The sequence below is a fragment of the Mobula hypostoma genome, chromosome 11 (genome assembly GCF_963921235.1).
Source record: "Mobula hypostoma chromosome 11, sMobHyp1.1, whole genome shotgun sequence".
Taxonomy (NCBI): Eukaryota; Metazoa; Chordata; class Chondrichthyes; order Myliobatiformes; family Myliobatidae; genus Mobula; species Mobula hypostoma.
In genome coordinates, this window is record NC_086107.1 from 75,976,201 (window position 1) to 75,990,635 (window position 14,435).

The following is a 14,435-nucleotide window of genomic DNA, read 5'->3' on the forward strand; positions in this document are numbered from 1 at the left end:
TGTGAGAGAGAGGAAGACAGTGAGAGATAGCAGATGGGAAGGCAGTGAGACGTGTGAGAGAGGACGACAGCGAGAGGTGGTGGAGAGGAAGACACTGAGAGGTGTGAGGGAGGATGACAGTGAGAGGTGAGAGAGAGGAAGACAGTGAGAGTTGTGAGAGAGGAAGACAGTGCGAGATGGGAGAGAGGAAGACAGCGAGAGGTGTGAACGACGATGACATTGAGAGGTTTGAGAGATGAAGACAGTGAGAGGTGTGAGAGAGGAAGACAGTGAGAGGTGTGAGAGAGGAAGACAGTGAGAGGTGTGAGAGAGGAAGACTCAGAGGTGGGAGAGTGGAAGACAGTGAGAGGTCCGAGAGAGGAAGACAGTGAGAGGTGTGAGAGAGGAAGACAGTGAGAGGTGGGAGAGAGGAAGACAGTGAGAGGTGAGAGAGTGGAAGACAGTGAGAGGTGAGAGATAGGAAGGCAGTGAGAGGTGTGAGAGAGGAAGACAGTGAGAGGTGGGAGAGAGGAAGACAGTGAGAGTTGTGAGAGAGGAAGACAGTGCGAGATGGGAGAGAGGAAGACAGTGAGAGGTGTGAAAGATGATGACATTGAGAGGTTTGAGAGATGAAGACAGTGAGAGGTGTCAGAGAGGAAGACAGTGAGAGGTGTGAGAGAGGAAGACAGTGAGACGTGTGAGAGAGGAATACTGAGAGGTGGGAGAGTGGAAGACAGTGAGAGGTCTGAGAGAGGAAGACAGTGAGAGGTGTGAGAGACGACGACAGTGAGAGGTGGGAGAGAGGAAGACAGTGAGAGGTGAGAGAGTGGAAGACAGTGAGAGGTGAGAGACAGGACGGCAGTGAGAGGTGTGAGAGAGGAAGACAGTGAGAGGTGGGAGAGAAGAAGACAGTGAGAGGTGTGAGAGAGGAAGACGGTGAGAGGTGTGAGAGAGGATGACAGTGAGAGGTGAGAGAGAGGAAGATAGTGAGAGTTGTGAGAGACGAAGACAGTGCGAGGTGGGGGAGAGGAAGACAGTAAGAGGTGTGAGAGACGAAGACTGTGAGAGGTGGGAGTGAGGTTGACAGTGAGAGGTGGGAGAGAGGACGACAGTGAGAGGTGTCAGAGAGGAAGACAGTGAGAGGTGGGAGATAGGAATACAGTGAGAGGTGTGAGAGAGGAAGACAGTGAGAGGTGGTAGAGAGGAAGACCGTGAGAGCTGGGAGATTGGAAGGCAGTGAGAGGTGTGAGACAGGACAACAGCGAGAGGTGGGAGAGAGGAAGACAGTGAGAGGTGTGAGGGAGGATGACAGTGAGAAGTGAGAGAGAGGAAGACAGTGAGAGTTGTGAGAGAGAAAGACAGTACGAGATGGGAGAGAGGAAGACAGTGAGAGGTGGTAGAGAGTAAGACAGAGAGAGGTGTGAGAGAAGATGACATTGAGAGGTTTGAGAGATGAAGACAGTGAGAGGTGTGAGAGACGAAGACATTGAGAGGTGGAAGTGAGGTTGACAGTGAGAGGTGGGAGAGAGGACGACAGTGAGAGGTGGGAGAGAGGAAGACAGTGAGAGGTGTGAGAGTGGAAGACAGTGAGAGGTGTGAGAGAGGAAGACAGTGAGAGGTGTGAGAGAGGAAGACAGTGAGAGGTGGGAGAGAGGAAGACAGTGAGAGGTGAGAGAGAGGAAGACAGTGCGAGATGGGAGAGAGGAAGACAGTGAGAGGTGGTAGAGAGTAAGACAGGGAGAGGTGTGAGAGACGATGACATTGAGAGGTTTGAGAGATGAAGACAGTGAGAGGTGTGAGAGACGAAGACATTGAGAGGTGGAAGTGAGGTTGACAGTGAGAGGTGGGAGAGAGGACGACAGTGAGAGTTGTGAGAGAGGAAGACAGTGGGAGGTGTGAAAGAAGATAACAGTGATAGGTGTCAGAGAGGAAGACAGTGAGAAGGTTGAGAGTGGAAGACACTGTGAGGTGGGAGAGAGAAAGACAGAGGTGGGAGAGAAGAGGACAGTGAGAGGTGGGAGAGAAGAAGACTGAGAATTTTGAAAGAGGAGGACAGTGAGAGGTGTGGGAGAATAAGAGAGTGAGAGGTGTGAGAGAGGAAGACAGTTAGAGGTGTGACAGAGGAAGACAGTGAGAGGTGTGAGAAGGAAGACAGTGAGAGGTGTGAGAGACGAAGACATTGAGAGGTGGAAGTGAGGTTGACAGTGAGAGGTGTGAGAGAGGAAGACAGTGAGAGGTGTGAGAGAGGAAGACAGTGAGAGGTGTGAGAGTGGAAGACAGTGAGAGGTGTGAGAGAGGAAGACAGTGAGAGGTGTGAGAGAGGAAGACAGTGAGAGGTGGGAGAGAGGAAGACAGTGAGAGGTGAGAGAGAGGAAGACAGTGAGAGGTGGGAGAGAGGAAGACAGTGAGAGGTGGGAGATAGGAATACAGTGAGAGGTGTGAGAGAGGAAGACAGTGAGAGGTGGTAGAGAGGAAGACAGTGGGTCGTCGGAGAAGAAGACAGTAAGAGGTGTGAGAGAGGAAGACAGTGAAAGGTGTCAGAGAATAAGACAGTGAGAGGTGTGAGAGAGGAAGACAGTGAGAGCTGTGAGAGTGGAAGACAGTGAGAGGTGTGAGAGAGGAAGACAGTGAGAGGTGTGAGAGAGGAAGACAGGGAGAGGTGTGAGAGAGGAAGACAGTGGTAGGTGGGAGGGAGGAAGACAGTGAGAGGTGTGAGAGAGGAAGACAGTGAGTGCTGTGGAATAAAAAGACAGTGAGAGGTGAGAAAGAGGAAAACAGTGAGATGTGAGAGAGAGGAAGACAGTGAGAGATAGCAGATGGGAAGGCAGTGAGACGTGTGAGAGAGGACGACAGCGAGAGGTGGTGGAGAGGAAGACACTGAGAGGTGTGAGGGAGGATGACAGTGAGAGGTGAGAGAGAGGAAGACAGTGAGAGTTGTGAGAGAGGAAGACAGTGCGAGATGGGAGAGAGGAAGACAGCGAGAGGTGTGAACGACGATGACATTGAGAGGTTTGAGAGATGAAGACAGTGAGAGGTGTGAGAGAGGAAGACAGTGAGAGGTGTGAGAGAGGAAGACAGTGAGAGGTGTGAGAGAGGAAGACTCAGAGGTGGGAGAGTGGAAGACAGTGAGAGGTCTGAGAGAGGAAGACAGTGAGAAGTGTGAGAGAGGAAGACAGTGAGAGGTGGGAGAGAGGAAGACAGTGAGAGGTGAGAGAGTGGAAGACAGTGAGAGGTGAGAGATAGGAAGGCAGTGAGAGGTGTGAGAGAGGAAGACAGTGAGAGGTGGGAGAGAGGAAGACAGTGAGAGTTGTGAGAGAGGAAGACAGTGCGAGATGGGAGAGAGGAAGACAGTGAGAGGTGTGAAAGATGATGACATTGAGAGGTTTGAGAGATGAAGACAGTGAGAGGTGTCAGAGAGGAAGACAGTGAGAGGTGTGAGAGAGGAAGACAGTGAGACGTGTGAGAGAGGAATACTGAGAGGTGGGAGAGTGGAAGACAGTGAGAGGTCTGAGAGAGGAAGACAGTGAGAGGTGTGAGAGACGACGACAGTGAGAGGTGGGAGAGAGGAAGACAGTGAGAGGTGAGAGAGTGGAAGACAGTGAGAGGTGAGAGATAGGAAGGCAGTGAGAGGTGTGAGAGAGGAAGACAGTGAGAGGTGGGAGAGAAGAAGACAGTGAGAGGTGTGAGAGAGGAAGACGGTGAGAGGTGTGAGAGAGGAAGACAGTGAGAGGTGTGAGAGAGGAAGACAGTGAGAGGTGGGAGAGAGGAAGACAGTGAGACGTGGGAGATAGGAAGGCAGTGAGAGGTGTGAGGGAGGAAGACAGTGAGAGGTGGGTGAGAGGAAGACAGTGAGAGGTGGGAGATAGGAATACAGTGAGAGGTGTGAGAGAGGAAGACAGTGAGAGGTGGTAGAGAGGAAGACAGTGAGAGGTGGGAGATTGGAAGGCAGTGAGAGGTGTGAGAGAGGACGACAGCGAGAGGTAGTAGAGAGGAAGACAGTGAGAGGTGTGAGGGAGGATGACAGTGAGAGGTGAGAGAGAGGAAGACAGTGAGAGTTGTGAGAGAGGAAGACAGTGCGATATGGGTGAGAGGAAGACAGTGAGAGGTGGTGGAGAGTAAGACAGAGGTTAGAGAGACGATGACATTGAGAGGTTTGAGAGATGAAGACAGTGAGAGGTGTGAGAGACGAAGACATTGAGAGGTGGGAGTGAGGTTGACAGTGAGAGGTGGGAGAGAGGACGACAGTGAGAGGTGAGAGAGAGGAAGACAGTGAGAGTTGTGAGAGAAGGAAGACAGTGGGAGATGTGAAAGAATATATCAGTGAGAGGTGTCAGAGAGGAAGACAGTGAGAAGTGTGAGAGTGGAAGACACTGTGAGGTGGGAGAGAGGAAGACAGAGGTGGGAGAGAAGAGGACAGTGAGAGGTGGGAGAGAAGAAGACTGAGAATTTTGAGAGAGGAGGACAGTGAGAGGTGTGGGAGAATTAGAGAGTGAGAGGTGTGAGAGAGGAAGACAATTAGAGGTGTGACAGAGGAAGACTGTGAGAGGTGTGAGAAGGAAGAAAGTGAGATGTGGGAGAGAGGAAGACAGTGAGAGGTGTGAGAGAGGATGACAGTGAGAGGTGGGAGAGAGGAAGACAGTGAGAGGTTGGAGAGAAGAAGACAGTGAGAGGTGTGAGAGAGGAAGACATTGAGAGGTGTGAGAGAGGAAGACAGTGAGAGGTGTGAGAGAGGAAGACATTGAGAGCTGTGAGAGAGGACGACAGTGAGAGGTGGGAGAGAGGATGTCAGTGAGAGGTGGGAGGGAGGATGACAGTGAGAGGTGAGAGAGAGGAAGATAGTGAGAGTTGTGAGAGACGAAGACAGTGCGAGGTGGGGGAGAGGAAGACAGTAAGAGGTGTGAGAGACGAAGACTGTGAGAGGTGGGAGTGAGGTTGACAGTGAGAGGTGGGAGAGAGGACGACAGTGAGAGGTGTGAGAGAGGAAGACAGTGAGAGGTGGGAGATAGGAATACAGTGAGAGGTGTGAGAGAGGAAGAGTGAGAGGTGGTAGAGAGGAAGACAGTGAGAGGTGGGAGATTGGAAGGCAGTGAGAGGTGTGAGACAGGACGACAGCGAGAGGTGGGAGAGAGGAAGACAGTGAGAGGTGTGAGGGAGGATGACAGTGAGAAGTGAGAGAGAGGAAGACAGTGAGAGTTGTGAGAGAGAAAGACAGTGCGAGATGGGAGAGAGGAAGACAGTGAGAGGTGGTAGAGAGTAAGACAGAGAGAGGTGTGAGAGAAGATGACATTGAGAGGTTTGAGAGATGAAGACAGTGAGAGGTGTGAGAGACGAAGACATTGAGAGGTGGAAGTGAGGTTGACAGTGAGAGGTGGGAGAGAGGATGACAGTGAGAGGTGGGAGAGAGGAAGACAGTGAGAGTTGTGAGAGAGGAAGACAGTGGGAGGTGTGAAAGAAGAAAACAGTGAGAGGTGTCAGAGAGGAAGACAGTGAGAAGTGTGAGAGTGGAAGACACTGTGAGGTGGGAGAGAGGAAGACAGAGGTGGGAGAGAAGAGGACAGTGAGAGGTGGGAGAGAAGAAGACTGAGAATTTTGAGAGAGGAGGACAGTGAGAGGTGTGAGAGAATAAGAGAGTGAGAGGTGTGAGATAGGAAGACAGTTAGAGGTGTGACAGAGGAAGACCGTCAGAGGTGTGAGAAGGAAGACAGTGAGATGTGGGAGAGAGGAAGACAGTGAGAGCTGTGAGAGATGAAGACAGTGAGAGGTGTGAGAGAGGAAGACAGTGAGAGGTGTGAGAGAGGAAGACAGTGAGAGGTGTGAGAGAGGAAGAAAGTGAGATGTATGAGATAGGAAGACAGTCAGAGGTGTGAGATAGGAAGACAGTGAGAGGTGTGAGAGAGGAAGACAGTGGGTCGTCGGAGAAGAAGACAGTGAGAGGTGTGAGAGAGGAAGACAGTGAAAGGTGTCAGAGAATAAGACAGTGAGAGGTGTGAGAGAGGAAGACAGTGAGAGGTGTGAGCGATGAAGATACTGAGATGTGGTAGAGAGCACGACAGTGAGAGGTGTGAGAGAGGAAGACAGTGAGAGGTGGGAGAGAGGAAGACAGTGAGAATTGTGAGAAAGGAGGACAGTGAGAGCTGTGAGAGAGGAAGACAGTGGGTCGTCGGAGAAGAAGACAGTGAGAGGTGTGAGAGAGGAAGACAGTGAGAGGTGTGAGAGAGGAAGACAGTGAGAGGTGTGAGAGTGGAAGACAGTGAGAGGTGTTAGAGAGGAAGACAGTGAGAGGTGTGAGAGAGGAGGACAGTGAGCGGTGTGAGAGAGGAAGACAGTGAGAGGTGTGAGGTTGGAACACAGTGAGAGGAGTGAGAGAGGAGGACAGTGAGAGGTGTGAGAGAGGAAGACAGTGAGAGGTGTGAGAGAGGAAGACTGTGAGAGATGTGAGAGAGGAGGACAGTGAGAGGTGTGAGAGAGGAAGACAGTGAGAGGTGTGAGAGTGGAAGACAGTGAGAGGTGTGAGAGAGGAGGACAGTGAGAGGTGTGAGAGAGGAAGACTGTGAGAGGTGTGAGAGTGGAAGACAGTGAGAGGTGTGAGAGAGGAAGACAGTGAGAGGTGTGAGAGAGGAAGACAGTTAGAGGTGGGAGAGAGGAAGACAGTGAGATGTGTGACAGGAAGACAGTGAGAGGTGTGAGAGAGGAAGACAGTGAGAGGTGTGAGAGAGGAAGACAGTGAGTGGTGTGAGTGAGGATGACAGTGAAAGATGGGAGAGAGGAAGACAGTGAGAGGTGTGAGCGAGGAAGACAGTGGGATCTGTGAAAGAAGAAGACAGTGAGAGGTGTCAAACAGGAAGACAGTCAGAAGTGTGAGAGAGGAAGACAGTGTGAGGTGGGAGAGAGGAAGACAGAGCTGGGAGAGAACTGGACAGTGAGAGGTGGGAGAGAAGAAGACTGAGAATTTTCAGAGAGGAAGACAGTGAGAGATGTGGGAGAATAAGACAGTGAGAGTTGTGAGAGAGGAAGACAGTGAGAGGTGTGAGAGAGGAAGACAGTGAGAGGTGGGAGAGAGGAAGACACTGAGAGGTGGGGGAGAGGAAGACAGTGAGACATGTGAGAGACGAAGACAGTGAGAAATGGGAGAGAGGAAGACAGTGAGAGGTGTGAGAGAGGAAGACAGTGAGAGATGTGAGAGAGGAAGACAGTGAGAAGTGTGAGCGATGAAGATACTGAGATGTGGTAGAGAGCACGACAGTGAGAGGTGGGAGAGAGGAAGACAGTGAGAATTGTGAGAAAGCAGGACAGTGAGAGCTGTGAGAGAGGAAGACAGTGGGTCGTCGGAGAAGAAGACAGTGAGAGGTGTAAGAGAGGAAGACAGTGAGAGGTGTTAGAGAGGAAGACAGTGAGAGGTGTGAGAGAGGAGGACAGTGAGCGGTGTGAGAGAGGAAAACAGTGAGAGGTGTGAGGTTGGAACACAGTGAGAGGAGTGAGAGAGGAGGACAGTGAGAGGTGTGAGAGAGGAAGACAGTGAGAGGTGTGAGAGAGGAAGACTGTGAGAGATGTGAGAGAGGAGGACAGTGAGAGGTGTGAGAGAGGAAGACAGTGTGAGAGTGGAAGACAGTGAGAGGTGTGAGAGAGGAGGACAGTGAGAGGTGTGAGAGAGGAAGACAGTGAGAGGTGTGAGAGAGGAAGACAGTGAGAGGTGTGAGAGAGAAAGACAGTTAGAGGTGGGAGAGAGGAAGACAGTGAGATGTGTGACAGGAAGACAGTGAGAGGTGTGAGAGAGGAAGACAGTGAGAGGTGTGAGAGAGGAAGACAGTGAGAGGTGTGAGTGAGGATGACTGTGAAAGATGGGAGAAAGGAAGACAGTGAGAGGTGTGAGAGAGGAAGACAGTGGGATCTGTGAAAGAAGAAGACAGTGAGAGGTGTCAAACAGGAAGACAGTCAGAAGTGTGAGAGAGGAAGACAGTGGGATCTGTGAAAGAAGAAGACAGTGAGAGGTGTCAAACAGGAAGACAGTCAGAAGTGTGAAAGAGGAAGACAGTGTGAGGTGGGAGAGAGGAAGACAGAGCTGGGAGAGAACTGGACAGTGAGAGGTGGGAGAGAAGAAGACTGAGAATTTTCAGAGAGGAAGACAGTGAGAGATGTGGGAGAATAAGAGAGTGAGAGTGGTGAGACAGGAAGACAGTGAGAGGTGTGAGAGAGGAAGACAGTGAGAGGTGGGAGAGAGGAAGACACTGAGAGGTGGGGGAGAGGAAGACAGTGAGAGATGTGAGAGACGAAGACAGTGAGAATTGGGAGAGAGGAAGGCAGTGAGAGGTGTGAGAGAGGAAGACAGTGAGAGATGTGAGAGAGGAAGACAGTGAGAAGTGGGAGAGAGGAAGACAGTGAGAGGTGTGAGAGAGGAAAACAGTGAGAGCTGTGAGAGTGGAAGACAGTGAGAGGTGTGAGAGAGGAAGACAGTGAGAGCTGTGAGAGAGGAAAACAGGGAGAGGTGTGAGAGAGGAAGACAGTGGTAGGTGAGAAAGAGGAAGACAGTGAGAGGTGAGAGATAGGAAGGCAGTGAGAGGTATGAGAGAGGAAAACAGTGAGAGCTGTGGAATAGAAAGACAGTGAGAGGTGAGAAAGAGGAAGACAGTGAGAGGTGAGAGATAGGAAGGCAGTGAGAGGTGTGAGAGAGGAAGACAGTGAGAGGTGGCAGATAGGAAGGCAGTGAGAGGTGGTAAAGAGTAAGACAGAGAGAGGTGTGAAAGACGATGACATTCAGAGGTTTGAGAGATGAAGACAGTGAGAGGTGCGAGAGAGGAAGACAGTGAGAGGTGTGAGAGAGGAAGACAGTGAGAGGTGTGAGAGTGGAAGACAGTGAGAGGTGTGAGAGAGGAAGACAGTGAGAGGTGTGAGAGAGGAAGACAGTGAGAGGTGGGAGAGAGGAAGACAGTGAGAGGTGAGAGAGAGGAAGACAGTGCGAGATGGGAGAGAGGAAGACAGTGAGAGCTGGTAGAGAGTAAGACAGAGAGAGGTGTGAGAGACGATGACATTGAGAGGTTTCAGAGATGAAGACAGTGAGAGGTGTGAGAGACGAAGACATTGAGAGGTGGAAGTGAGGTTGACAGTGAGAGGTGGGAGAGAGGACGACAGTGAGAGGTGGGAGAGAGGAAGTCAGTGAGAGTTGTGAGAGAGGAAGACAGTGGGAGGTGTGAAAGAAGAAAACAGTGAGAGGTGTCAGAGAGGAAGACAGTGAGAAGGTTGAGAGTGGAAGACACTGTGAGGTGGGAGAGAGGAAGACAGAGGTGGGAGAGAAGAGGACAGTGAGAGGTGGGAGAGAAGAAGACTGAGAATTTTGAAAGAGGAGGACAGTGAGAGGTGTGGGAGAATAAGAGAGTGAGAGGTGTGAGAGAGGAAGACAGTTAGAGGTGTGACAGAGGAAGACAGTGAGAGGTGTGAGAAGGAAGACAGTGAGAGGTGTCAGGGAGGAAGACAGTGAGAGGTGTGAGAGAGGAAGACAGTGAGAGGTGTGAGAGTGGAAGACAGTGAGAGGTGTGAGAGAGGAAGACAGTGAGAGGTGTGAGAGAGGAAGACAGTGAGAGGTGGGAGAGAGGAAGACAGTGAGAGGTGAGAGAGAGGAAGACAGTGAGAGGTGGGAGAGAGGAAGACAGTGAGAGGTGGGAGATAGGAATACAGTGAGAGGTGTGAGAGAGGAAGACAGTGAGAGGTGGTAGAGAGGAAGACAGTGAGAGGTGGGAGATAGGAAGGCAGTGAGAGGTGTGAGAGAGGACGACAGCGAGAGGTGGGAGAGAGGAAGACAGTGAGAGGTGTGAGGGAGGATGACAGTGAGAAGTGAGAGAGAGGAAGACAGTGATAGTTGTGAGAGAGAAAGACAGTGCGAGATGGGAGAGAGGAAGACAGTGAGAGGTGTGAGAGAGGAAGACAGTGGGTCGTCGGAGAAGAAGACAGTGAGAGGTGTGAGAGAGGAAGACAGTGAAAGGTGTCAGAGAATAAGACAGTGAGAGGTGTGAGAGAGGAAGACAGTGAGAGGTGTGAGAGAGGAAGACAGTGAGAGGTGGGAGAGAGGAAGACAGTCAGAATTGTGAGAAAGGAGGACAGTGAGAGCTGTGAGAGAGGAAGACAGCGGGTCGTCGGAGAAGAAGACAGTGAGAGGTGTGAGAGAGGAAGACAGTGAGAGGTGTGAGAGAGGAAGACAGTGAGAGGTGTGAGAGTGGAAGACAGTGAGAGGTCTGAGAGAGGAAGACAGTGAGAGGTGTGAGAGAGGAGGACAGTGAGCGGTGTGAGAGAGGAAGACAGTGAGAGGTGTGAGGTTGGAAAACAGTGAGAGGAGTGAGAGAGGAGGACAGTGAGAGGTGTGAGAGAGGAAGACAATGAGAGGTGTGAGAGAGGAAGACTGTGAGAGATGTGAGAGAAGAGGACAGTGAGAGGTGTGAGAGAGGAAGACAGTGAGATGTGTGAGAGTGGAAGACAGTGAGAGGTGTGAGAGAGGAGGACAGTGAGAGGTGTGAGAGAGGAAGACTGTGAGAGGTGTGAGAGTGGAAGACAGTGAGAGGTGTGAGAGAGGAAGACAGTGAGAGGTGTGAGAGAGGAAGACAGTTAGAGGTGGGAGAGAGGAAGACAGTGAAATGTGTGACAGGAAGACAGTGAGAGGTGTGAGAGAGGAAGACAGTGAGAGGTGTGAGAGAGGAAGACAGTGAGAGGTGTGAGTGAGGATGACAGTGAAAGATGGGAGAGAGGAAGACAGTGAGAGGTGTGAGAGAGGAAGACAGTGGGATCTGTGAAAGAAGAAGACAGTGAGAGGTGTCAAACAGGAAGACAGTCAGAAGTGTGAGAGAGGAAGACAGTGTGAGGTGGGAGAGAGGAAGCAGAGCTGGGAGAGAACTGGACAGTGAGAGGTGGGAGAGAAGAAGACTGAGAATTTTCAGAGAGGAATACAGTGAGAGATGTGGTAGAATAAGAGAGTGAGAGTTGTGAGAGAGGAAGACAGTGAGAGGTGTGAGAGAGGAAGACAGTGAGAGGTGGGAGAGAGGAAGACACTGAGAGGTGGGGGAGAGGAAGACAGTGAGAGATGTGAGAGACGAAGACAGTGAGAATTGGGAGAGAGGAAGGCAGTGAGAGGTGTGAGAGAGGAAGACAGTGAGAGGTGGGAGAGAGGAAGACGCTGAGCGTTGGGGGTGAGGAATACAGTGAGAGATGTGAGAGAGAAGACAGTGAGAAGTGGGAGAGAGGAAGACAGTGAGAGGTGTGAGAGAGGAAGACAGTGAGAGGTTGGAGAGAGGAAGACAGTGAGAGGTGTGAGAGAGGAAGACAGTGAGAGGTGTGAGAGAGGAAGACAGGGAGAGGTGTGAGAGAGGAAGACAGTGGTAGGTGGGAGGGAGGAAGACAGTGAGAGGTGTGAGAGAGGAAGACAGTGAGTGCTGTGGAATAGAAAGACAGTGAGAGGTGAGAAAGAGGAAGACAGTGAGATGTGAGAGAGAGGAAGACAGTGAGAGGTGGCAGATGGGAAGGCACTGAGAGGTGTGAGGGAGGATGACAGTGAGAGGTGAGAGAGAGGAAGACAGTGAGAGTTGTGAGAGAGGAAGACAGTGCGAGATGGGAGAGAGGAAGACAGCGAGAGGTGTGAAAGACGATGACATTGAGAGGTTTGAGAGATGAAGACAGTGAGAGGTGTGAGAGAGGAAGACAGTGAGAGGTGTGAGAGAGGAAGTCAGTGAGAGGTGTGAGAGAGGAAGACTCAGAGGTGGGAGAGTGGAAGACAGTGAGAGGTCTGAGAGAGGAAGACAGTGAGAGGTGTGAGAGAGGAAGACAGTGAGAGGTGGGAGAGAGGAAGACAGTGAGAGGTGAGAGAGTGGAAGACAGTGAGAGGTGAGAGATAGGAAGGCAGTGAGAGGTGTGAGAGAGGAAGACAGTGAGAGGTGTGAGAGAGGAAGACAGTGAGAGGTGTGAGAGAGGAAGACAGTGAGAGGTGGGAGAGAGGAAGACAGTGAGACGTGGGAGATAGGAAGGCAGTGAGAGGTGTGAGAGAGGAAGACAGTGAGAGGTGGGTGAGAGGAAGACAGTGAGAGGTGGGAGATAGGAATACAGTGAGAGGTGTGAGAGAGTAAGACAGTGAGAGGTGGTAGAGAGGAAGACAGTGAGAGGTGGGAGATAGGAAGGCAGTAAGAGGTGTGAGAGAGGACGACAGTGAGAGGTGGGAGAGAGGAAGACAGTGAGAGGTGTGAGGGAGGATGACAGTGAGAGGTGAGAGAGAGGAAGACAGTGAGAGTTATGAGAGAGGAAGACAGTGCGAGATGGGTGAGAGTAAGACAGTGAGAGGTGGTGGAGAGTAAGACAGAGGTTTGAGAGACGATGACATTGAGAGGTTTGAGAGATGAAGACAGTGAGAGGTGTGAGAGACGAAGACATTGAGAGGTGCGAGTGAGGTTGACAGTGAGAGGTGGGAGAGAGGATGACAGTGAGAGGTGAGAGAGAGGAAGACAGTGAGAGTTGTGAGAGAAGGAAGACAGTGGGAGATGTGAAAGAATATATCAGTGAGAGGTGTCAGAGAGGAAGACAGTGAGAAGTGTGAGAGTTGAAGACACTGTGAGGTGGGAGAGAGGAAGACAGAGGTGGGAGAGAAGACTACAGTGAGAGGTGGGAGAGAAGAAGACTGAGAATTTTGAGAGAGGAGGACAGTGAGTGGTGTGGGAGAATAAGAGAGTGAGAGGTGTGAGAGAGGAAGACAATTAGAGGTGTGACAGAGGAAGACTGTGAGAGGTGTGAGAAGGAAGAAAGTGAGATGTGGGAGAGAGGAAGACAGTGAGAGGTGTGAGAGAGGATGACAGTGAGAAGTGGGAGAGAGGAAGACAGTGAGAGTTGTGAGAGAGGAAGACATTGAGAGCTGTGAGAGAGGACGACAGTGAGAGGTGGGAGAGAGGAAGTCAGTGAGAGGTGGGAGGGAGGATGACAGTGAGAGGTGAGAGAGAGGAAGATAGTGAGAGTTGTGAGAGACGAAGACAGTGCGAGGTGGGGGAGAGGAAGACAGTAAGAGGTGTGAGAGACGAAGACTGTGAGAGGTGGGAGTGAGGTTGACAGTGAGAGGTGGGAGAGAGGACGACAGTGAGAGGTGTGAGAGAGGAAGACAGTGAGAGGTGTGAGAGTGGAAGACAGTGAGAGGTGTGAGAGAGGAAGACAGTGAGAGGTGTGAGAGAGGAGGACAGTGAGCGGTGTGAGAGAGGAAGACAGTGAGAGGTGTGAGGTTGGAACACAGTGAGAGGAGTGAGAGAGGAGGACAGTGCCTCTCTCACCTCTCACTGTCTTCCTCCCTCCCACCTACCACTGTCTTCTCTCTCACACCTCTCACTGTCATCCTCCCTCACACCTCTCGGTGTCTTCTTCTCCACCACCTCTCGCTGTTGTCCTCTCTCACACCTCTCACTGCCTTCCTATCTCTCACCTCTCACTGTCTTCCTCTTTCTCACCTCTCACTGTCTTTCTATTCCACACCTCTCACTGTCTTCCTCTTTCTCACCTCTCACTGTCTTTCTATTCCACACCTCTCACTGTCTTCCTCTCTCTCACCTCTCACTGTCTTCCTCCCTCCCACCTACCACTGTCTTCTCTCTCACACCTCTCCCTGTCTTCCTCTCTCACACCTCTCACTGTCTTCCTCTCTCACACCTCTCACTGTCTTCCACTCTCACAGCTCTCACTGTCTTCCTCTCTCACATCTCTCACTGTCTTCCTCTCCCCCACCTCTCAGCGTCTTCCTCTCTCCCACCTCTCACTGTCTTCCTCTCTCACACCTCTCACTGCCTTCCTCTCTCCCAATTCTCACTGTCTTCGTCTCACATCTCTCACTGTCTTCCTCTCCCCCACCTCTCAGTGTCTTCCTCTCTCCCACCTCTCACTGTCTTCCTCTCTCACACCTCTCACTGTCTTCCACTCTCACAACTCTCACTCTCTTATTCTCCCACACCTCTCACTGTCTTCCTGTCCGAAAATTCTCAGTCTTCTTCTCTCCCACCTCTCACTGTCCACTTCTCTCCCAGCTCTGTCTTCCTCTCTCCCACCTCACACTGTCTTCCTCTCTCACACTTCTGACTGTCTTCCTATTTGACACCTCTCACTGTCTTCTTCTTTCACAGATCCCACTGTCTTCCTCTCTCACACCTCTCACTGTCTTCCTCTCTCCCATCTTTCACTGTCATCCTCACTCACACCTCTCACTGTCTTCCTCTCTTACACCTCTCACTGTCTTCCTCTCTCACACCCCTCACTGTCTTCCTGTCACACATCTCACTGTCTTCCTCTCTCCCACCTCTAACTGTCTTCCTCTCTCACACCTCTCACTGTCTTCCTCTCTCACACCTCTCACTGTCTTCCACTCTCACACCTCTCACAGTCTTCCTCTCTCACACCTCTCACTGTCCTCCTCTCTCACACCTCTCACTGTCTTCCTCTCTCACACCTCTGACTGTCCT

At 51.5% G+C, this 14,435-nt stretch overlaps 1 protein-coding gene across 1 annotated transcript in view; it reads left to right on the forward strand.

Annotated features, from left to right (window-relative positions):
* Positions 1–213: 213 nt before the first annotated feature.
* LOC134353477 (transcription factor PU.1-like) overlaps positions 214–14,435 on the forward strand; it is a 148,872-nt gene continuing 134,650 nt past the window's right edge. The window contains exon 1 of the mRNA XM_063061480.1: positions 214–226. Coding sequence (XP_062917550.1) covers positions 214–226 — 13 coding nt within the window. The remainder of the gene's footprint in view (positions 227–14,435) is intronic.